Source organism: Coregonus clupeaformis, chromosome 31 (assembly GCF_020615455.1).
Source record: "Coregonus clupeaformis isolate EN_2021a chromosome 31, ASM2061545v1, whole genome shotgun sequence".
NCBI lineage: Eukaryota > Metazoa > Chordata > Actinopteri > Salmoniformes > Salmonidae > Coregonus > Coregonus clupeaformis.
Window position 1 is genome coordinate 20,716,133 of NC_059222.1, and position 24,487 is coordinate 20,740,619.

Genomic DNA, 24,487 nt, shown 5'->3' on the forward strand with positions numbered 1-24,487 from the left:
AGGAGAGGATGAAAAACAGAGGTGTTTCGGCCCTCCAGGACCGGAATTGAAGAACCCTGCCTTACAAGATTCCCTTGAGTTAGAAGGTAAAATAAAAACTCAAAAGTAGCCCCTGAGTGAATCATTGGCAGTGTATGACCATGGCCATGTTTTATAGCATAAAATATTTAAATGATTATAATTCATAATTTGTTGGGGAAAAAACTTGCCACTAATTCAAAAAAAAAAATCCAGTTTAACTGTACAGGCACAACAAGTCTGTAAACAGACTTATTTACATAAAATAAAATGGAGGAAAAACAAACAAATGTGTGTCCCTCTCGACTAATGTCTTCTCTGTTGTGTGAAAGGTTCTTCCTCGTCAATGATATGTTTGCATCGTTATACCTGGAGCTTGTAATACTGATCCTTCACATTCGGGATCCCCTCTCCTGAAGAATCTGCAAAGGCAAAAGGAATTCAATCAGTTAATGATGTAAAAATATATTCCTGCAGATGTAAAAATATATTCCTGCAATTACCTAACTAAATAAGAAACTAGACTACAGCAGGCTCATAGTTAAATATGACAGGCATACAGTATATTAGTAATGAACGTGATCTTTAAGTCTGGTATCTGGGAATGGGTCTCACACACACACAAAATGGAGTAGGGCGAAAGGATATGTTTAGGGGTTTTCTAAGCTAACCATGCCATCAATACAAAGCAAATACACTGAGTGTACAAAACATTAAGGACACCTGCTCTTTCCATGACAGACTGACCAGATGAAAGCTATGATCCCTTATTGATGTGACTTGTTAAATCCACGTCAATCAATCAGAGTAGTTGAACGGGAGGAGACAAATTAGAGGATTTTTAAGCCTTGAGACAATTGAGACATATATTGTGTATATGTGCCATACAGAGGGAGATGGGCAAGACAAAATATTTAAATGTCTTTGAATGGGGTATGGTAGTATGTGCCAGGCGCACTGGTTTGTGTCAAGAACTGCAATGCTGCTGGATTTTTCACGCTCAACAGTTTCCTGTGTGTTTCTAGAACGTCCCACTACCCAAAGGACATCCAGCTAACTTGACACAACTTTGGGCAGTATTGGAGTCAATATGGACCAGCATCCCTGTGGAACGCTTTTGACACCTTGCAGAGTCAATGCCCAGACAAATTGAGGCTGTTCTGATGGCAAAAGGGGGGTGCAACTCAATATTAGGTTTTCCTAATGTTTGGTATGCGCAGTGTATTTGCTCATGCTAAATGAAAAGCTTGACAGGTGTAGTCAACCGTGGTCCTAGAGAGTGTGTGTGAAAGACGAAGCGATTTAAAGTCTGACAGGATCAAAATCCCAGACACAATCCTCTCATGGGCCAGGGTTGCAAACACCAGGGCAAAGACGCATGGGGGAGTTATGGAAAGAAAAAAGGTACGAGTAAGGGAGTCGAAAGAAAGGAGAGTCAGGAGGGCAGCAGAGCTGAGCTCTCACCGTTGAGTCATAAGTGCTCAACCCTAATCAGAGTCATTCATTTCATAATCCGTCTCGTCGTCCTCGCTCTGAGCAACATGCAGCATGCAAAATGGTACAGGAAGAAGGCAAGTCTTACAAGAATGAAAATGAATGGGGAGAAAATGTCAGGGGTAAAGAACTACAGATGGGGTTGTGTAAATGTTACAAAACATTTACCTTCCAACTAACTAACTAACTAACTAACTAACTAACATCAGTCCAAGGAAGATTTTATGCTCTAAAATCAGGTTTCCATCAAACCATTTAATGCGAATGAATTACCTGACGCATAAAAACTCACAACAGGGCAGATGGAAACAGCAGATGTGTGTAAAATGTCCCATTGTCGACAAAACATGCTAGACAAAGTGGGATAATTTTTTGGTCGGTGAAATACTTTATGCGACATTTGCGGTGGAAACTCAACGCGCAAATATTGATATAAATAATCCATAATGTAGTAGTAAACTTGGAGTCACGCAATGAAATGTTACATTGTACTACCACCACCACATGCAAAAGCATTAAGAGTTTATAGGCAGATGAAATAAGGTATGATGAACTTCATGGTGGATAAGTGATGGACGGTGATGAGCTTGATGCACATTTTCTAATAAATACAGAGGGTATTATTTGAATGCTGGTGACAAGAGCTATGCTTGGCTGCCAATTATCAAATAAAAATGATATTGCTCTTATCCATCTCTCATCATATAACCTACCCCGTCCACTTTATCAGTGAACTGTTGTCAAGAGCGCATGCACCAAAACCAGATGGGGCACGTTTGCTATTTATCGCAACGTCATCACGCACAGCATTTTAGTTTGATGAAAAACACATCTGATGGGAAAATTCATTTTTTTCCAGATTCTAGAATATTCGCATGATAAACGGTCACCAATTGGATGGAAACCTAGCTGCTGACCATTACTAGTCCAACACACAATCACAACATTTGGACATTGACGGGTTGGAGGGTAGGCTACTTTCATATCTAGTAAGATTCACTTGCAACCGAGCCGATACGCCCTCTCTCAAGAGGTCTCTGTGATTGCTTTGCTACCGTACCAAAGTCCATTCAGTCTAAAAATGTAATAGGTGTATAAACCTCTTAAGAACTCAAGTCAAAAGCCTCTTTCTGTGGTGTAAATGCATTGAAATTCCTATCAATAGAAAATACATCTCTAAAACAGGTATTAACTAGATTACATGCATGTGATATTTAAATCTGAATGAATTCTAAGACTTCTTAGGGGGCTTTCACACCAAATTGTTTTGGATCGATTTCCCCCTTAGTTCGGTTCGTTTGGACTGGTGTGAACACTATCCGGAGCGCACTAAACAACGCACCGTGGTTTGCGCAAAAATGGCAGTCTTGGTCAGATTCCATTTGTACCATGGTGCGGTTCGCTGCAGGTGTGAATGCAGTCCGTGCAGTACATTTTACATTTACATTTTAGCAGACGCTCTTATCCAGAGCGACAGTTTTATTTTTGTGAGTGCATACATTTTTCATACTGTAGGCCTATTATTGGTTGTTTGACTGCAAGCATTTGATGAAATTCAAGCAGTAGCCTACCATAACTTGATCTCTCTGAAACATTGAGTAGCACCGCATTTATGAGCGCATCCGATGCAGATTAGGGGAGACTGAAGCTATAGCCTACTTGGGATACAGGCTACTGAATATAGCCTATTAATCTCAGTTAGAGCGGCTATTCTGCCGTTTTCTCCCGCATGTTGTTGGAAGACCAAAGTGAAAGTCATGAAGTTTGGGACACAAGTTATGCTTCTTGATAGTCAGACAGATTTAACGTTAGCATTTTTCTCCAATAAACAAATGACTTGCATGAACATGTGGTTTTGTTTAGGCATTTTAGTTCGTTTTACATTTGGCAATATGAAACCAACCGAACCAAATGAAGAAAATACAATACAACAAATAAATTGAACTCTGATTCGAACTATAGCTCAAAACTATGTGTGAAAACGGCCTTAATCTCAGCCTATTTGCAACAATTCAATAGAATTACCAAGTCTGGGATTGGAAGGAGCCTGATTAAAATAAGTGAGTGTGAAGCGTGCCCTGGAGGACTGGGCCCACATGGGGACCTGCAGATGGGACTAGTAATTCCCACAGCTAGGCCTGCTGCTCTGAACTTCCCCACTAATCATCAAGCCTATGCGCTCAAGGTCCTCCTAATGTGGATAATTGTTTTGGGGGGGGTGGTTTCAGTCGAAGGTAAAATCTAACATTACATCAATCTTGTAAAACTGGAGAAATGCATTTAGGCCTGCGTGTGGTCTTTGACTTTAACTTTACACTAACAATTACAGAACTGTCCTTTTGATTTAGATACAAAATTGTTGAAAGTTAAAATGAACTGCTATGAAAAGGACTTGGCTAGATTATTTGAAGGCTAATTCAATACCTAACTAATTGACCAATGTTTTATACTTTTTGGAAAATACCAAAATTCTCATTCATCAATGAATTACTCTGTGCAGCAGTCCAAGCCTATTTCCTTTAAAATGGACTCCTCTATGAGCGTTTACATCAGAAAACCAAGGCCATTTATCACTGTCCCATATGGTCATTTAGACATCCAGAACAAGCCACCATTCATACAAGCTCGTCATGGAATTCTCACTTTGCTTACTGCCGGTGTTTACACTCACCTTGGCTTTCTCACTGGGCTCACTGTTTGTGCCGTATGATTGGTTGTGCAGCTCCTTGGAGACCACACACAGGAACTCAGATTGGTCTTCGTTTCCGTAGTTATAAGAGGAGCCAATGCTGACCAGCTGGGAGAGAGAGGGAGAGAGAGAAAATTAGCTTCAGAGACAAAATGAGGACAGAAAGTGGGTTACAGTGTACTTAGATAACAGAAAAGTGAAGAGTTTGAACAGTAATAAAAAGCATTAGATAATAGGTAGAAAACACATAACACAGACCTTGAAACAGATCAGAACACAAAAGGTGAATTGGCTATAGGCTTGGGCAATATACCGGGGTATTTGGAATTAACCACTGGAAGGTTTTTCAATACTGTCAAAACTACTTATTTGAAGTTTTTTAAAAATAAAATTTGAATATTTCTAGCTACATTTAAAGTAAATACCTGCAGTCAACTTGTGCAATACGTAAGGAGATAAAGATTGCGTTCTTCATTTCACCGGTCACAATGTTTCATCATGAAGCTTACCGGTAGTCCCCAATCACGTGGTGTTTGTTTACAAGCACACAATGACGAGAGACCGGAGCCTTGAGTCCCTCACTGTTGTGCAGCCAGCTGATCTAGTTACAGTATGGAATTCACAACTAAATGTTTGCCAGCTAGATATCCTATAACTATTAAGTTAAACAGTCAAAAAAATGTGCTAAAATGTTCCGCAGTTGTGCATTTCGTTTGCTAATTTAGTACCTAGTTAGCCATCTAGCTAAGTGGTTAGCTTCTTCCAAAATCAAGTTTCGCTTGGTAACAGCAGAGAACACCTCCTGGATCAAGGGGGGGGTTGGGGCCTTGCCTCTTTTGTCCTTTATTGTTCCCGCAAGCAAGGGGGGAGGGGGAAGACGTCAGAGTGCACCCATCAGACCAACCCAATTTATTTACCATTAAGTGAGTGTACTGTATTTATACTTGGAATATATTTTTCAACAGGAAAGTTCACAAATAGCTGGAGTTGGTCTTTAAAAGGACACAAAGCAACTTCGACAGGGATAACAGATTGTTAAACATGCAGACGGTGAGGTGACATGTCATGCAAATCAACACGGAGTACTTCGGCCTACAAAATACATATTTGACAACGTCAGACAAACTATTCCTCCTCTTAGTCGAATGCTTTTAACTTTGGTGTTCAGCCAGTCAGTATGTGTACTGTACAGTGTTCTCTGTGGGTGTGCATGTCTCGACATGCAGCCTCATTAGCCACTTCTGCAGGAACCATGTTGTTGCCAAGAGATGCCTCCTGTGTGAGGCAAGAGTTTTAAGCTACTCTATATTGATGCTAAATGTTATCAAATCAAATGTTATTTGTCACATACACGTGTTTAGCAGATGTTATAGCGGGTGTAGCGAAATGCTTGTGCTTCTAGCTCCGACAGTGCAGTAATATCTAACAAGTAATATCTAACAATTTCACAACATATACCCAATACACACAAAACTATAGCTACCTGCTACTGTACCAAGTACAACCAGTCTCTCAGTTCTCACCCATCGCAATACCCACTCAAGCCCAACGATATGGTCAAAACCTCAACCTCACTTGAACTCAAATGTGTCTTTTAAAGTGCAGTCAACTTGCAAATCACTTGTTTTCTGAGGTAACTTTGAAATAGCATTCATACACACATTCAATGTGATTCAAGAACCTTTCTCAACCAATCTAGCGTGGATGATCGGTGGACACAGCAAGAGAATTTAGAAACCCCAAGGCAGCCCAGGATCGGGTTAGGTAGCACGGAATTGAAGAAAAAGGTCAGAAATAGAGTGAAACTGGGCGGTACCATCTGAACTTCTCCAATAAGTTGGGCTCCCGAGTGGCGCAGTGGTCTAAGGCACTGCATTTCAGTGCTTGAGGCGTCACTACAGACCCCCTGGTTCGATTCCAGGCTGTATCACAACCGGCCGTGATTGGGAGTTCCATAGGGCGGCGCACAATTGGCCCAGCGTCGTCCGGGTTTGGCCGGTGTAGGCCGTCATTGTAAATAAGAATTTGTTCTTAACTGACTTGACTAGTTAAATAAAGGTAAAATAAAATTTACAAAAAAAAAAAAAAAGTATTCATTTTCTGTTGCAAAACATTCCCTAATGAACACAACCCAGGACTGAGTGGCTCTGAAATATCCCCAGATGACTGGGCTCACTGCTGCTGAGCGTTAAAGCCTTAAGCTTAGGTCAAGTAAGTGTTTTAAGGGGTTTCCCATTTGACCCCTGTAAGACGATTAGTATCATTCCAGCACTCAGGGAGATCCAGTGATCCCTCATCCCTCCCCACAGGGACAGTGGGGCCAGGGGAGACTCATTCAGTGCGTACCCACTCACACGCTTATAGCTTGCACTTACAGCTTGCACACACACTTACAGCCCAAATTCTTTCAAGAGTGTTTAAGTGCTTAACCATTTTAGCTGAACTCAAAAATGACAAATGTGAGTCTGGAAAACGAAGTGCTTTGGAACGTACCACTAACACAATCCATGTTAAATGACAACGTATAGCCTAATCAGGCTTCAATCTGTTCCTTCGCTCATCATCTAGCTTATGTTAAAGAATAAACATGGACCCAAAAATATCCTCTTAAGACAATACACCGTCAAGAAAAACATGTAAATACAAGGCGTATTACCAGCAACTTGAAAACAAAATGTGAAGGTGGAGGAGATAGTCAAACAACAGACACAGAAAGGGTGCCGTGTTCATTTGGGTCCTTTGTCGGACAAACAGTACACATCTTAAAATTAAAATCAACTCAAAATGGCCACCTCCTGAGCATAGAGCTGGGACACACAGAGGCCAAAAGGGTTGTGAATGGGTACATAGGAAACATGCAGTGACCAGCCCGTGGACGGAACATTGTGGGACACACCTCGCTGTGGTTTGGGAAAGTAGACTCCTCCCCCTTCACCTCCCTTGACACAATCAGCAGAAACTCTGACTGCTGGGCCCGCCCGTAACCTATACTGACAAGCTGCAACAACCAATCAGAGCACAGAGGGACGCCCAGATTACGTATAAAACACTGACATTTGTTTAGACTTTTTTTTTTTTCCAATTAATGGATTGTATTGTTGGGGTGACGTGAGGATTACGGGGCGAGGGAAGTACAAATAAAGCAGGACATTTGTCTCCTTGTGGCGGGAGGCAGCGTTACCTGCTCAAACTTCCAGCCATCTGACATGGTGGACACCATCTGGGTGAGCTCCTCCTCCTGGCACTGCAGCACCCTGTACACATGCTTCACTGGAGCCTGGGGAGAGAGCAGGGAGAAGAGATGAGAGAGCAGAGAGAGAGAGTGAGCAGAAAATAAGAGGCTTTTTGAGTTGAGTGCATTCTGGCTCCACTACCCCCACACACAAACACCAGGCTTTCTGTTAGGAAAATGTGGCACCGGCCAACGTGACCAGGATTTTTTATTTGTTTATTATTTACCGGCCTTTTAAGACATTTACCGGACCCATATGCATTGGGTGCATAACCCATTAGGGCGTCCACCCATGGTGCTCAGAATGACAGAAGAAACATTTTGATTATGCTAATGTGCGAAACAGAACATGCAACTCATGTAATGAAGCAGCCAATAAAACGTCATTTTCAAACATTTGCCAACATGCAATTCGCGGGAAAAGCCCATTCTAAACGACGCACCGGATATCGGTTCCATATGCAACAACTAGGATGGGTTGCTAATATGACTCGAATTGTGCCTTTGGCTTCTGGACAATGAAAGAAAGTTGATATGAAAAACAATAGAACAGGAGAGAAATGGCATAGCGGTGGGTCCAAAAGGGAAGTAAAGGTACGTTTGCGAGATTTGTCAAAATTTTTTTGGAGTGCTTCATTTGAGCAATGAACATGTGTCTGGTTTCTATGTCCTGATAATGTTGAGGGAGTGCGTGCGCCTGAGCAGAAATGTAGGAAAGTGTTGTTTTTTTTAACATCCATTGCGAATGATATTAAAATCATAGTTCCTGAGCCTCCCGAGTGGCGCAGCGGTCTAAGGCACTGCATCACAGTGCTAGAGGCGTCACTACAGACCCGGGTTCATTCCCGGCCTGTGCCACAACCGGCCATGGCCGGGAGTCCCATAGGACGGCGCACAATCGGCCCATTAGTTGACTTTTTATCATTTTAATTCTGATTTCTTTGATTAACTACATGACAATGATTTTGAGAAACGAAAACATTTTTATCGAAATGAAACTGTTCCACGAAAATGCGCATATGAAAATCATAACTGGCATGCAGAACGGTAGAAATGGTAGGACAAATTGTAACCTTCCCCAAACTTGAAAAGCACGAGCCGCCTATGAAGTCTTCATGAAATAATTGCCTCCACGTTTCCATGGTCAGATTTTGCCTATAGGCTACTTTGACGCAAGACATGCCTCATAATATGAAATGAAAAACATTCAGGTTTCAAACAATTAAGTATGTTTTCAAAATGCATACTGCCTCCAGCTCACATTGTAAAGTGGTAGGTGACACGCTGATAGCCTGGTCCTGCACTTGGATGGGAGGCCCGCTTCAATTACATTTACATCATTTAGCAGACGCTCTTATCCAGAGCGACTTACAAATTGATTACCAGTTGAGAAATAAAAAGTATAGCTTTTTTTTAATCATGCACCAAAACATTTAACACACGATTGCATTTAAAATAGTTCCGCAATGAATGTGCTTATATAAGCAAGTTTTACTCCAGCAGCAACCAGCTGAGGCACTGCAGGAGAAATTCCGCTCAAAATAGGCTCTGTATGCTGTGCGGGTGTGATAGATGTGTTGGATAAATAAGATGGGCCTACATGAGGACTAACGAAAATACACACAGGCCAATTTAATTCCACTAAATTATGCAAATTAACCTATAGACCAATAAGCATGACGGTCAAATGTATTTCCATCGACTGGTATTGCAATTTATTAATAAAAAGCATTTCGCAATGGGATTTATTTTCTCCCGGTCATTTTTGGGCAACAGTTTTATTTAAAATCGGCTTTCATCTTGGGTTTTTTTTTTTTGCCAGCAATTGCAGGCCAATGGAAACCCGTCACACACAGTGGGGAACTGAAGCATGGGATGGAGCAGGTGCATTTATTCTAACAGTGGCCTCAGCCAAGGCCAGGAACCCCAAAGAGATAAAATAACGGGTTTAAAATAAATGAATACAAAATCAATAATGTGGGATGTGTCAATTCAGAAGTTCACCCACCTGTAATGTTTTGCAGTCACGTTCCCTGATCTTCTCCTTGAGGAGCTTTATTAATGACGTGATATTGTAGAATTCGGCTTCCTCCAAGACACCTTCAAAAACACACGTTTAGAATCTATCCTGGCAAAAATTATCAACATACTGAATAGACTGCTACAGAGGATACTTGAGAGCTGACATTGGAAACCAACTGCTTCACATTGCACCCTGGCAGTAATATGCATAGCACATGCCCAGTCTTACCTTCCTCAGCCAGGTCCCTGTTGAGCACCAGCTTGCCATGCCTCAGGTAGTTCAACACCGGCCCAAAGTATGTGGGGTCTCGGTCTATGAGATATGCACCAGTGTCATCCTGAAAACGGAACAGAAAGAAAATAATTAAGTCAAGACTCACAATTCACCGTTGTTGGACGATGAAGACCGAGTTGAGTAAAGAGAGTAAATCCACTGGACAGCTGTTCGTAGAATACATAAAACCACAAAGTATATCAAGAAATACACTGCTCAAAAAAATAAAGGGAACACTCAAACAACACAATGTAACTCCAAGTCAAGTCAATCACACTTCTGTGAAATCAAACTGTCCACTTAGGAAGTAACACTGATTGACAATAAATTTCACATGCTGTTGTGCAAATGGAATAGACAACAGGTGGAAATTATAGGCAATTAGCAAGACACCCCCAATAAAGGAGTGGTTCCTATGCTTCCTGGCTGATGTTTTGGTCACTTTTGAATGCTGGCGGTGCTTTCACTCTAGTGGTAGCATGAGACGGAGTCTACAACCCACACAAGTGGCTCAGGTAGTGCAGCTCATCCAGGATGGCACATCAATGCGAGCTGTGGCAAGAAGGTTTGCTGTGTCTGTCAGCGTAGTGTCCAGAGCATGGAGGCGCTACCAGGAGACAGGCCAGTACATCAGGAGATGTGGAGGAGGCCGTAGGAGGGCAACAACCCAGCAGCAGGACCGCTACCTCCACCTTTGTGCAAGGAGGAGCAGGTGGAGCACTGCCAGAGCCCTGCAAAATGACCTCCAGCAGGCCACAAATGTGCATGTGTCTGCTCAAACGGTCAGAAACAGACTCCATGAGGGTGGTATGAGGGCCCGACGTCCACAGGTGGGGGTTGTGCTTACATCCCAACACCGTGCAGGACGTTTGGCATTTGCCAGAGAACACCAAGATTGGCAAATTCGCCACTGGCGCCCTGTGCTCTTCACAGATGAAAGCAGGTTCATACTGAGCACATGTGACAGACGTGACAGAGTCTGGAGACGCCGTGGAGAACGTTCTGCTGCCTGCAACATCCTCCAGCATGACCGGTTTGGTGGTGGGTCAGTCATGGTGTGGGGTGGCATTTCTTTGGGGGGGCTGCACAGCCCTCCATGTGCTCGCCAGAGGTAGCCTGACTGCCATTAGGTACCGAGATGAGATCCTCAGACCCCTTGTGAGACCATGTGCTGGTGCGGTTGGCCCTGGGTTCCTCCTAATGCAAGACAATGCTAGACCTCATGTGGCTGGAGTGTGTCAGCAGTTCCTGCAAGAGGAAGGCATTGATGCTATGGACTGGCCCGCCCGTTCCGCAGACCTGAATCCAATTGAGTACATCTGGGACATCATGTCTCGCTTTAGTCCAGGTCTGGGAGGAGATCCCTCAGGAGACCATCCGCCACCTCATCAGGAGCATGCCCAGGCGTTGTAGGGAGGTCATACAGATCTCTGTCGTAGCCGGCCGTGACCGGGAGACCCATGTGGCGGTGCACAATTGGCCCAGCGTCGTCCAGGATAGGGGAGGGAATGGCCGGCAACTGTAGCTCAGTTGGTTGAGCATGGCGTTTGCAACGGCAAGGTTGTGGGTCCAATTCCCACGGGGGGCCAGTATTTAAAAAAAAATAAGAAGAAGAAGAATAATAAGAATAAGAATGACTCACTAACTGTAAGTCGCTCTGGATAAGCGCATCTGCTAAATGACAAAAAGTAAGTAATACAGGCACGTGGAGGCCACACACTACTGAGCCTCATTTTGACTTGTTTTAAGGACATTACATCAAAGTTGGATCAGCCTGTAGTGTGGTTTTCCACTTTAATTTTGAGGGTGATTCCAAATCCAGACCTCCATGGGTTGATACATTTGATTTCCATTGATCATTTTTGTGTGATTTTGTTGTCAGCACATTCAACTATGTGTATTTAATAAGATTTCATTCATTCAGATCTAGGATGTGTTGTTTAAGTGTTCCCTTTATTTTTTTGAGCAGTGTAGAAGCCCTAACATAAGCGCATATCAATTATGGAGAAAGCGCCTGGGCTCATAATCCCTGCATGGGTTGTCACACACACCATGGCCTTCCATGATCGTTTCGATCCTATATCCCCACAATCACTGGGGCTTTGATCCTCATGCGCTCATAAACAGTGGGCAATCCCATATTCCTGTAAGTACTGTGATTAGAGCATCAGTCTCCTTGGGGAATGGGAGGTTAAAAAACAATTAGAGCAGAACGAGATTTGGAACAGGAGGCCGAATCCGGAGGAAAACACTACTGCACCCTCTTCAATGCAAAACAATTACGACTGCAGAACCCAACACGATCTTACATACTGTAGGCCTACAAGAAGTAACAAATTACACAACCACCCTCTTCATTACATTAAAACACAGAAGTCATTGAGACAGTTTGTCAGTAATCTGCAATTAACACCAGTTCCCTGAGAAGAGAATAGAAATATATTTCAAGTAAGGATTAAATGGAAATGGTGTGTGGATGTCATTCACAAAAAACTTGTGGGGGGTGAAACCCAAAACAAATGTTGTGCAAATCCACTTAATGCAACAGGATGTGTGACTTTGCATGAAGTTGAGTATTTGGCTTCAGGAATGATCTAGACAAATTAGCTGAGGCACTAGACCGGCAGCTATCCCAACATAATTGACGCAAGAACACACGCTTCACTTTCATACTTTCCAGGCCTTGGTCACTGTCTAACAAACCTAGGTAAACTCCAACCGACACAGAGGCATCTATTCACAGCTACCGTCACCAGATAGACTGGCACCAAACGTTGTGAAACCCAATTAGTCTTTCCTATAATGAGAAACTGTCTCAGAGCATTCTCTATGGTGCTGAACCTGAACCTTCTTGGCTGACTGGCCTCCTTTCCATGGCAAAAAATACCCCACTGGACCCCATGGGTTATGAACTAGCCTAAATGCTCTGTGAGTCAGTTTCTTACTCCTCTTCTGCAGACACTAAAGTTTAACTACAGGTACAGGTGGAGAGTACAGGAGAACAGAAATAGGTCAGTTAAGACTTCCATCTTCTGGTGTAGCGGCACTGCCACAACACTTCCTGACTTAAGTGCTGAGCCAGGTCCATAGTGAATACATCGATTGCCGTGTTTGTACTTTGTCGATGTGCAACCATGAGGGTTCATTAGAAAGTTTCAAGACAGGCCACCTAGATGTAGAAGCATGCCTCAGCGATGCCATATAAGTACATTGTTTGTCTCTCGTCGGTGTGTGAGCTCTATGCTGCACATTTGCAAATGAGGCGAGCTCCACACTCCTCTTTCTGTCTAACCCACTGCTGGGACCGCCTTGAGTTGGTTCATTTGGGCTGGGTCCTCTGGGTCCTCATGGCCCTATGGGTGAGGCCCCACTTGGAGTGACCCTGTTCCTGGGAGAGTGGTGATTAGAGGAGCAGTGGCTCGTGATTGATGTGGACCAAACACACAAAGGGCACAGTGTTTTAATGAAAAACAAGAGCCTCTCTCTGGGGGGCTGGGGGAGCGCCGATCAACAAAACACAGGGAAGGGGAGGAAAGAACGAGAGAATAGGGAGAAAACCACAGGGAAATGGAGAGAGGGAGTAACAGAGGACGAGTAGTGATATAGAATGGGATGGGAAATCATTGAATCAGCTAAATTAAGTGATCACAAGTGGCTGTTGTTGCAAGAGTAAGATGCTGATGGGGAGCATCAAAGAACGTTGGGTAGGTGATACCATAAAAGTCACTTAAGATGACATTTGAATGAGCTCGGGTGGAAAACGCACAAGGATATTCAAAGAAAGACTATGACAAGTCTAATGAATAATGCAACATCATGCAATTGTGGGAGTAACTTAAAACTCCCATCAAACCTTCTTGAAGGACAGAAAACATTATTAATGTATGCCCAGTCCATTTGAGGTCCCCAATGGCTGCACCTTCATCTAAAGAAAGGCCAGATATAAAGCTGTGGGGGTCATGAAATTTGTCAGCTGGTTTTTGTCATGCAAAAGCCTGCTGGTCTCACTGTAATTGAACATTAATTAACAAACACGTTTAGCATCTTCAGGCCTCCACACATACAAGCCTCTGATGCGTGCCTTCGGAACATCTTCATTTAAAAAAAAACTTGAATAAAATCAATTTAATATACACCATCACAATAAATCCATTATTTATTTTAGTCATGTCTAAAGAAACATGATATTAAGAACATTTATTTCAGAAGAACAGAACAGGAGCTGGCCTACTGTAGGCCTATATTTTAGTCATTTAGCAGACGCTCTTATCCAGAGCGACTTACAGTTAGTGAGTGCATACATTTTCATACTGGCCCCCCGTGGGAAATGAACCCACAACCCTGGCGTTGCAAGCGCCATGCTCTACCAACTGAGCTACATGGGACTACGTTATCTGGTTATGCTCCAGGCCATTGGCTTGTTAATTTAGCTGACAAGATATGCTTATAAAGTCCCGTGACATTTTATTTTATTTTATAGTAAGAAGAATAGAATTGAACTTGTCAGCTTGAATAAAATAAAGGATATTCTTCCCATTAGACCTACTGAGCGAGTGCGCATATGAAGTGGCTATTTTGAGCGTAAAAGTGAACATAAAAAATAAAAAAAATAACCCGGTCCTATATGCTAGATGTAGTTATTTGGCAACTTTAGTTGTGAATGATACAGACCTGGGTCTTAGAAATCAAAACATATGGGCTGCATGGTGCGACTTTAGGCTATTGATGATTTGATAAAGTAGCAAAATAAGCTTGCGCTCTGTTCCTTGCCCTCAGGCTGCACGGCTGTTCTCATACTATTCTCAATTGAATCTTGTCTTTCCGAATATGTACAATTTGTTTAGATTTAGAATGGCCCATTATCAAATGGGCAGGGGAAAAAATTACATGACATCTGTATGCACTCTAATAGCGAATGGAGGCTGGGCTTTCCCACCGGTCCGTTTTGTAGGCTAATTCGGGTTTATAGCGAAGCATGTGCTTAATGAGCAGCTGAGAAATAAATATAAAGAACACTTATTAACCTCCATGCATCAACCACTGTTTGAGGAGCATGCTCTCGCTGCCCGACACGTGATATTCCGCCCAAACTCTATATGCCATGGGCTCTCCAAACTTGTTCCTGTAGCTACCCAGTGCTTAATATGGCAACCAAGTGAAATCTGTTCGGGAACATCGATAGCAACATGTTTTCGCAACGAAACATATTTCACTAAACTGTTGACAGCCAGTCTACGCACTCGAGAAAGGAAATGGCAACGCATGGTGGTGAAATATTCTGTATAGCTGAAGGTAAATGTGTCACCCAATTAATTATGAAAACAAAATATATTCTCCATTACTATGCCATTCAAAACACAAATTCACTAATTGTGAACTGTAAGCCGCCCTGCACAATCAATGAACCAACAGCATTGACCAGGCTATACGTTATCTCCCAGACTCATGGATATACATGTTGGAGCGTAGCATAAGGTAACCAGTCCATCCAGTATGCATAATAATACGGTCCACACTCAAAAGGCGATTACTCAAATTTGTTTAATTTTGGTGTAAAGGCTAGATCAATTATGTACCAAAGACATCTTAAAATCAGTTTTGTTTTATGTTTTTCTGCTATGGGTAATATGCGTAGACTATATTCTATAACCGCACAATCATGTTTTTTTTTAGGCTTGGGCTCATAAGTCTATGCATAAGCGCTAATATGGGTGTTTTGAATTAATCATCAACTTAGAAAGCGCTGTCCATTTCGTTGTGTTAGGCTTTGAAACAACATCCACAACAACCATGTTTTACACTGTTTCAACCTGCTGTTGAATTTCTTTCTTCAAATTGATCATCACAGTGATGTGAGTTTTAAAAGTATGATAAGCCTGCTGTTTTGATAAGTGTTTGATGTGATTTTCGTTTGCATTTATGTCAGAGTGGTTAGAGGGACAATAGCGCCCTTAGTGCCAGGCCATTAGGACCTGATGGTAGTTAGCATGTTGGGTACTACCAAAGCATGTCCAGAGTGCATAAAATAAGTTTACCTTGACTCAACGGTCACATGGAATTTTTGTGTGGTGGTAATATGTGACCGGCTCAATTCGGTCTTATGTACCAATATTTGAAATTGTGGTTTTTACATTGGATAAAAATAGACGCTGGAGAAGTGTGCTCTGCACGGATGAATCCCGGTTTTAACTTTACCGGGCAGGTGACAGACCGCGTATGGCGTCGTGTGGGCGAAAGGTTTGCTGATGTCAAAGTGAGCTACGGAAAACGAACACAATTGCCTTTCATCAATGGCAATTTGAATGCACAGAGATACCGTGACGAGATCCTGAGGCCCATTGTCGTGCCATTCATCCGCCGCCATCACCTCCTGTTTCAGCGTGATAATGCACAGACCCATGTCGCAAGGTTCTGTAGACAATTCCTGGAAGCTGAAAATGTCCCAGCTATTTCATGGCCTGCATACTCACCAGACATGTCACCCATTGAGCATGTTGTTTGGGATGCTCTGGATCAACGTGTACGAGAGTGTTCCAGTTCCCTCCATTATCCAGCAACTTCGCACCGCCATTAAAGAGTGAGACAACATTACACAGGCCACAATCAACAGCATGATCAACTCTGTAGCACTGCATGAGGCAAATGGTGGTCACACCAGATACTGACTGTTTTTCTGATCCTTGCCCCTACTTAAAAAAACAAAAAAACAATGTGACCAACAGGTGCATATCTATATTCCCAGTCATGTGAAATCCATAGATTAGGGCCTAATGAATTTATTATTTCCTTTATGAACTAACTCAGTAAAATCTTTGAAATTGTTGCATGTTTACATGTTTGTTCAGTGTAGAAGACCAAAGTGCTTAACAACAAACCCAAATACATAAGGAGGGAAAACAATGTGTAAATAGAAGGGGGGAATACAGATCTGAGAGGAAAGCCTTAAAGTATTCCCTAATCGTTCTCCCATACACAATACATATCCTCCTGCAGGAAATACCACTGTGGCCCACCCTTCAACGACATGAAAGTCAAACGTTTGGAGCTTTTAAAAAAATGCCTAGATCTTGAAAGCTCAAAGTAGAAGTTCAAATATCGCTGCACCAACATTTAAAGCATCAGTTAAATAAAAAAATAAAAAGGCAGCTAGAGAACTTGAATCAGAGTAAGCAGCTACAGATATCAGAACTGAACAGGGGAATATACTTTCTAGAAGTCACAAGACTGAAGCTAGCACTTAGTGGAAGTCTGATCATTGTAGGGTAGGAGCTGATGCCCCTTAGGAGTACAACTAAGAACTCACTGTCAAATAGAACTGCTAAATAATCCACACATCCTGTACACCTACCTTGTTTTGTTTTTTTTGTACTACATTGATAACTGCATCTTTGGGTTTAGAGCTTGCAAGAAAGGCATTTCACTGTACTTGTGCACGTGACATTAAAACTACGTTGAACCATATCAATTTTCAAAACATTAAACAGTGTCATTTTTTTGGGTAGTCGGACCTTGCCTCTGGGGTTTTTTCCTCTGCTTCTTTGACCATTTTCAAGGTACACATTCATTAAGGTTTCAAATTAACAGCTACTTTTAGAAGCCCCTGAAAGCTTTCCCATCATAACGAGGCCGTTAAGAGTTCCATAATGGCTGGGCTGTCCAGAGCACTAGTATACCACCCCTACCTTGTCACAACACAACTGATTTGCTTAAACGCATTAAAGGAGGAAAGAAATTCCACAAATTAACTTTTAACAAGGCACACTTGTTAATTGAAATGCATTCCAGGTGACTACCTCATGAGGCTGGTGTGAGTGTGCAAAGCTGTCAAGGCAAAGGGAATCTAAAATATATTTTGATTTAACACTTTTTTGGTTACTACATGATTCGATGTGTTATTTCATAGTTGTTGATGTCTTCACTGTTATTCTACAATGTAGAAAATAGTAAAAATAAAGAAAAACCCTTGAATGAGTAAGTGTGTCCAAACTTTTGACTGGTACTGTACACACACACTTTGCTGGCTCAATCCCTCTGTCCTGACTGCATGAGTGTACTACTCGCCCTCCACACACTCTCTCCCTGGCTTACCCCACAATGTGCAAAACAGTCTAGCTAACATGAATAATGCAGAGCTCATCCTGAAGCAAGTCAGCCTGGATGACTGAAGACCAAGCCACTCATTTCCTGAGGTGGGAAACAATACTGCGTCGGCCAAAAACCGAGCACTTGAATTAGCCATCAATCTTTGGTGCTTCCTGTTCACATTTACATTTGAGTCATTTAGCAGATGCTCTTATTCAGAGCGACTTACAGTTAGTGAGTACATAAATTTTTCATACATGCAGGGTTGTGTAACGTGACAAAAAACCCTTGCCTCACACTAATTCATGTTTTTGTTTTTTGTTTTTTTAATAGGTGTTGGCTATAGGGCTGACTATGGTTGTCGGGAATATATATTTTTATATTGAAGTAGACTATTAGTCAAACCTTCCGCCAGACAGGTATATGCAGCGCATTAGCCTAAGAGCCCAATCTGCACTTAGGCAGGGGATTGGGCTGGCCTGCTCCATTTATGATCAGCTGTTCACATTTGGGTAAACCACACCGATTTAGGCTATTGAGAGATTAGGAGATTTGCATGATACATTTAAATATGAAAGGAACTGAGACAACAGCAAATCCAGGGAATGTGGGGTAATGGAGATTAACAGTGCTAGTAGGCTAGATGAGAGCAATGGACTGTGATGGAGCAGTAAGAGAGAAACACACACACGGCTGCTTTTAAACTGACGAAGCAGTGCCGGGAGGCAGGGAGAAGTGAAATACACACTGCTGCTGGCAGATGGACGAACAGAGGCCCCTGATTCTCGCCCAACACAGCCCATTCAGGGAGGCGAGTGACCTCATCCCTTGGCTACCAGTTGTTAGCGCCTCACCACACTTGGAAAAGGCTGGAACACTAAGCCAGTAGGAGGGAGAAGGCATCCATACAGACTGACTGGTGACGTCACCAGGCGGTAAATTAGTTCATAGATCAATAGGAAAGAGAGTTCCAAACCTCTGCCAAGAACAGCTAGTTTTCCCCACTCAGACCACCAGCTAAGAAGCTACAGTGGCTTGCGAAAGTATTCACCCCCCTTGGCATTTTTTCCTATTTTGTTGCCTTACAACCTGGAATTAAAATAGATTTTTGGGGGGTTTGTATCATTTGATTTACACAACATGCCTACCACTTTGAAGATGCAAAATATTTTCTCTTGTGAAACAAACAAGAAATGACAAAAAAAAAAACAGAAAACTTGAGCATGCATAACTATTCACCCCCCCAAAGTCAATACTTTGTAGAGCCACCTTTTGAAGCAATAACAGCTGCAAGTTTTTTGGGGTGTCTCTATAAGCTTGGCACATCTAGCCACTGGGATTTTTGCCCATTCTTCAAGGCAAAACTGCTCTAGCTCCTTCAAGTTGGATGGGTTCCGCTGGTGTACAGCAATCTTCAAGTCATACCACAGATTCTCAATTGGATTGAGGTCTGGGCTTTGACTAGGCCATTCCAAGACATTTAAATGTTTCCCCTTAAACCACTCAAGTGTTGCTTTAGCAGTATGTTTAGGGTCATTGTCCTGCAGGAAGGTGCACCTCCGTCCCAGTCTCAAATCTCTGGAAGACTGAAACAGGTTTCCCTCAAGAATTTCCATGTATTTAGCACCATCCATCATTCCTTCAATTCTGAACAGTTTCCCAGTCCCTGACGATGAAAAACATCCCCACAGCATGATACTGCCACCACCATACCATCTGTGGGGATGGTGTTCTCGGGGTGATGGGTTTGCGCCAGACATAGCGTTTTCCTTGATGGCCAAAAAGCTCAATTTTAGTCTCATCTGACCAGAGTACCTTCTCCCATATGTTTGGAGAGTCTCCCACATGCCTTTTGGCGAACACCAAACGTGTTCGCTTACTTTTATCTTTAAGCAATGGCTTTTTTCTGGCCACTCTTCCGTAAAGCCCAGCTCTGTGGAGTGTACGGCTTAAAGTGGTCCTATGGACAGATACTCCAATCTCCGCTGTGGAGCTTTGCAGCTCCTTCAGGGTTATCTTTGGTCTCTTTGTTGCCCCTCTGATTAATGCCCTCCTTGCCTGGTCCGTGAGTTTTGGTGGGCGGCCCTCTCTTGGCAGGTTTGTTGTAGTGCCATATTCTTTCCATTTTTAAATAATGGATTTAAAAATGGTGCTCCGTGGGATGTTCAAAGTTAGATTTCTTTTTTTTATAACTCAACCCTGATCTGTACTTATCCATAACTTTGTCCCGGACCTGTTTGGAGAGCTCCTTGGTCTTCATGGTGCCGCTTGCTTGGTGGTGCCCCTTGCTTAGTGGTGTTGCAGACTCTGGTGCTTTTCAGAACAGGTGTATATATACACACACCGAGATCATGTGACACTTTAAGTCCACCTGTGTGCAATCTAACTAATTATGTGACTTCTGAAGGTAATTGGTTGCACCAGATCTTATTTAGGGGCTTCATAGCAAAGGGGTGAATACATATGCACGCACCACTTTTCCATTATATATATTTTTTAATTCTTTGAAACAAGTAATTTGTTTCATTTCACTTCACCAATTTGGACTATTTTGTGCATGTCCATTACATGAAATCCAAATAAAAATCCATTTAAATTACAGGTTGTAATGCAACAAAATAGGAAAAACGTCAAAGGGGATGAATACTTTTGCAAGGTACTGTATTTGTTTCTTTTTGACCACTTTAATTGAAAACGAATCACAGTAGGATACTTCAAATTGTTACCCAGAAATGATTTGATTGAGATAAAAACAGCTGCATTGGACCTTTTAACTCAAGTCAACTTTGAAAAACAGTTCATTATTATCATCATTATCATTATGTGTGAGCAGCATCCCACTAATTGGAGCTGCCCATGTACACAACTGCTTCTTACTCTATGCCCAACAGACGAATAGGAAATTCACCACACTTGGCCAGAATTTTCATTCATGCAAGCACTCAAACTGAAGTCTATAAACGGGTTGGCTGACAACGTCACGAAAAATGATACGCACGCGTCGATGAGGCAGATGGCTGTATAGTGTTATGATTCTTAACGGTCAAATAGATGCAGTAAAGAAGTCAATGGAACTCAACCACAACAATGGAAGTGTGTGGGGGACGAGATGCCGTGTGCGATATTAGACTACATTTAGCCTATTGTTTATGTGTATTTCACATGTTGAGGAAAGAAATGGAGTGTAATGGTTGTATGGACGCCAACCCAAATAAAAAAAAATGTTCAATCCATCGTCACCAATCAACAGGATTACAGTTAAAAACGACTGACTACTGCCACCGATTTCTGTACGCTAGCTATGCTACCAGCTTACAGTGCATTCAGAAAGTATTCAGAGCCCTGTTCACTAGTTTACTCCAATTAGGGAAGGGATGGTGGGGTTGGAAAGTAATAAAGGGAAATATATATGCGAGAGAAAAAAAACATATGGGGGATTGGAAGTGATGCAGACAATTACATTGATGGAAGTTACAATCTATCTGCAATAAAGCTGATCTACCCCCTAAAAAATAAAAAGTATTCAGAGCACTTGACTTTTTCCACATTTTGTTATGTTACATCCTTATTCTAAAATGGATTAAATTGTCCCCCCCACCCCAAACTACACACAATACCCGATAATGACGAAGCAAAAAACAAGCGTAGAAATTAACTAAAAATAAAATCAACTGAAATATCACATTTACATAAGTATTCAGACCCTTTACTCAGTACTGTGTTTCAGCACCTTTGGTAGCGATTACGAGTCTTCAAGCTTGGCACACATGTATTTGGGGAGTTTCTCCCATTCTTCTCTGAATATCCTCTCAAGCTCTGTCAGGTTGGATGGTGAGCATCGCTGCACAGCTATTTTCAGTTCCCTCCAGAGGAAGATGGCGCCGGAGGGGATAGCTGCCGTTTTATGGACTCTTAACCAAACTTGCCATTGTGTGTTTTTTCGCATTGTTTGTAACTTATTTTGCACATAATTTTGCTGCTACCCTCTCTTATGACCGAAAAGAGCTTCTGGACATCAGAACAGCGATTACTCACCTTGAACTGGACGAATAATTGTTCTTTAATGAGTCGGACGAGAGGGATTTGCTCCAGACAACCAACAGGGCCCTCATCCCCGTCATTCGCAGCAGAAAGAAAAGGAGATATCGCAGAAGGAGATCGGGGTGCCTGGTAAGGAGCCGGCGACAAGTGGCTAATCTGCCTTTGACATCGATCCTATTGGCAAACTTACAATCACTTGATAATAAAGTGGACGAACTACAGGCACGAATATCCTACCAACGGGACATTAAAAACTGTAATATATTATGTTTCACAGAGTCGTGGCTGAACGAAGACATGAATAACATACAGCTGGCAGGTTATACACTGTATCGGCAGGATAGAACAGCAGCCTCTGGTAAGACAAGGGGTGGCGGTCTATGTATATTTGTAAACAACAGCTGGTGCACGACATCTAAGGAAGTCTCGAGGTTTTGCTCGCCTGAGGTAGAGCATCTCATGATAAGCTGTAGTCCACATTATCTACCAAGAGAGTTTTCATCTATATTCTTCGTAGCTGTCTATTTACCACCACAAACCGATGCTGGCACTAAGACCGCACTCAATTAACTGTATACGGCCATAAGCAAACAGGAAAACGCTCATTCAGGTGGCGCTTCTAGTGGCTGGGGACTTTAATGCAGGGAAACTTATATCCGTTTTACCTCATTCCTACCAGCATGTTAAATGTGCAACCAGAGGGAAAATAACTCTAGACCACCTTTACTCCACACACAGAGACGCGTACAAAGCTCTCCCTCGCCCTTCATTTGGCAAATCTGACCATAATTCTCCTTATTCCTGCTTACAAGCAAACACTAAAGCAGGACGCACCAGTGACTCGGTCAATTAAAAAAGTGGTCAGATGAAGCAGATGCTAAGCTACAGGAATGTTTTGCTAGCACAGACTGGAATATGTTCCGGGATTCTTCCGATGGCATTGAGGAGTACACCACATCAGTCACTGGCTTCATCAATAAGTGCATTGATGACGCCGTCTCCAGTGACTGTACGTACATACCCCAACCAGAAGCCATGGATTACAGGCAACATCCGCACTGAGCTAAAAGGGTAGAGCTGCCGCGTTCAAGGAGCGGGACTCTAACCCGGAAGCTTATAAGAAATCCTTTATGCCCTCCGACGAACCATCACAGGCAAAGCGTCAATACAGGACTAAGGTTGAATCGTCCTACACCGGCTCCGAAGCTCGTCGGATGTGGCAGGGCTTGCAAACTATTACAGACTACAAAGGAAAGCACAGCCGCGAGCTGCCCAGTGACACGTGCCTACCAAACGAGCTAAATTACTTCTATGCTCGCGTCGAGGCAAGTAACACTGTAACATGCATGAGAGCATCAGCTGTTCCGGACGACTGTTTGATCACGCTCTCTGTAGCCGATGCGAGTAAGACTTTTAAAAACAGGTCAACATTCACAAGGCCAGACGGATTACCAGGACGTGTACTCCGAGCATGCGCTGACCAACTGGCAAGTGTCTTCACTGACATTTTCAAACTCTCCCTGTCAGTCTAATCCCAACATGTTTCAAGCAGACCACCGTAGTCCCTGTGCCCTAGAACACTAAGGTAACCTGCCTAAATGACTACCGAACCGTAGCACTCACACTGCCCTTTCAGACCTGGACAAAAGGAACACCTATGTTAGAATACAATTCATTGACTACAGCTCAGCGTTCAACACCATAGTGCCCTCAAAGCTCAGCACTAAGCTAAGGATCCTGGGACTAAACATCTCCCTCTGCAACTGGATCCTGGACTTCCTGACAGGCCGCCCCCAGGTGGTAAGGGTAGGTAACACCACATCCGCCACGCTTATCCTCAACACGGGGGCCCCTCAGGGGTGCGTGCTCAGACCCCTCCTGTACTCCCTGTTCATTCATGACTGCAAGGCCAGGCACGACTCAAACACCATCATTAAGTTTGCCGATGACACAACAGTGGTAGGCCTGATCACCAACAAGACAGCCTATAGGGAGGTGGTGAGAGACCTGGCCATGTGGTGCCAGGACAACAACCTCTCCCTCAACGTGCTCAAGCCAAAAGGAGATGATTGTGGACTACAGGAAAAAGAAGAGGACCGAGCACGCCCCCATTCTCATCGACGGGGATGTAGTAGAGCAGGTTGAGAGCTTCAAGTTCCTTGTTGTCCACATCACCAACAAACTAACATGGTCCAAGCACACCAAGACTGTCGTGAAGAGGGCACGACAAAACCTATTCCCCCTAAGGAGACTGAAAAGATTTGGCATGGGTCCTCAGAGCCTCAAAAGGTTCTACAGCTGCACCATCGAGAGCATCCTGACTGGTTGCATCACTGCCTGGTATGGCAACCGCTCAGCCTCCGACCGCAAGGCACTACAGAGGGTATTGCGTACGGCCCAGTACATCACTTGGGCCAAGCTTCCTGCCATCCAGGACCTCTATACCAGGCGGTGTCAGAGGAAGGCCCTAAAAAGACTCCAGCCACCCTAGTCATAGACTGTTCTCTCTACTACCGCACGACAAGCGGTACCGGAGCGCCAAGTCTAGGTCCAAGAGGCTTCTAAACAGCTTCTACCCCCAAGCCATAAGACTCCTGAACAGCTAAATCATGGCTACCCAGACTATTTGCATTGT

The 24,487-nt window shown here is 43.1% G+C and overlaps 1 protein-coding gene across 2 annotated transcripts in view; it reads right to left on the reverse strand.

Annotated features, from left to right (window-relative positions):
- LOC121547219 (BTB/POZ domain-containing protein KCTD5) overlaps window positions 1-24,487 on the reverse strand; it is a 40,001-nt gene continuing 15,514 nt past the window's right edge. The window contains exons 2-7 of one of the 2 annotated variants that reach the window (XM_041858373.1): window positions 9,685-9,793; window positions 9,442-9,533; window positions 7,383-7,478; window positions 7,098-7,199; window positions 4,184-4,309; window positions 1-440 (exon numbers count right to left, since the gene is read on the reverse strand). In XM_041858373.1, coding sequence (XP_041714307.1) covers window positions 411-440; window positions 4,184-4,309; window positions 7,098-7,199; window positions 7,383-7,478; window positions 9,442-9,533; window positions 9,685-9,793 — 555 coding nt within the window. In that variant the 3' untranslated portion in view covers window positions 1-410. The remainder of the gene's footprint in view (window positions 441-4,183; window positions 4,310-7,097; window positions 7,200-7,382; window positions 7,479-9,441; window positions 9,534-9,684; window positions 9,794-24,487) is intronic. The other variant, XM_041858374.1, reaches the window with a different exon arrangement.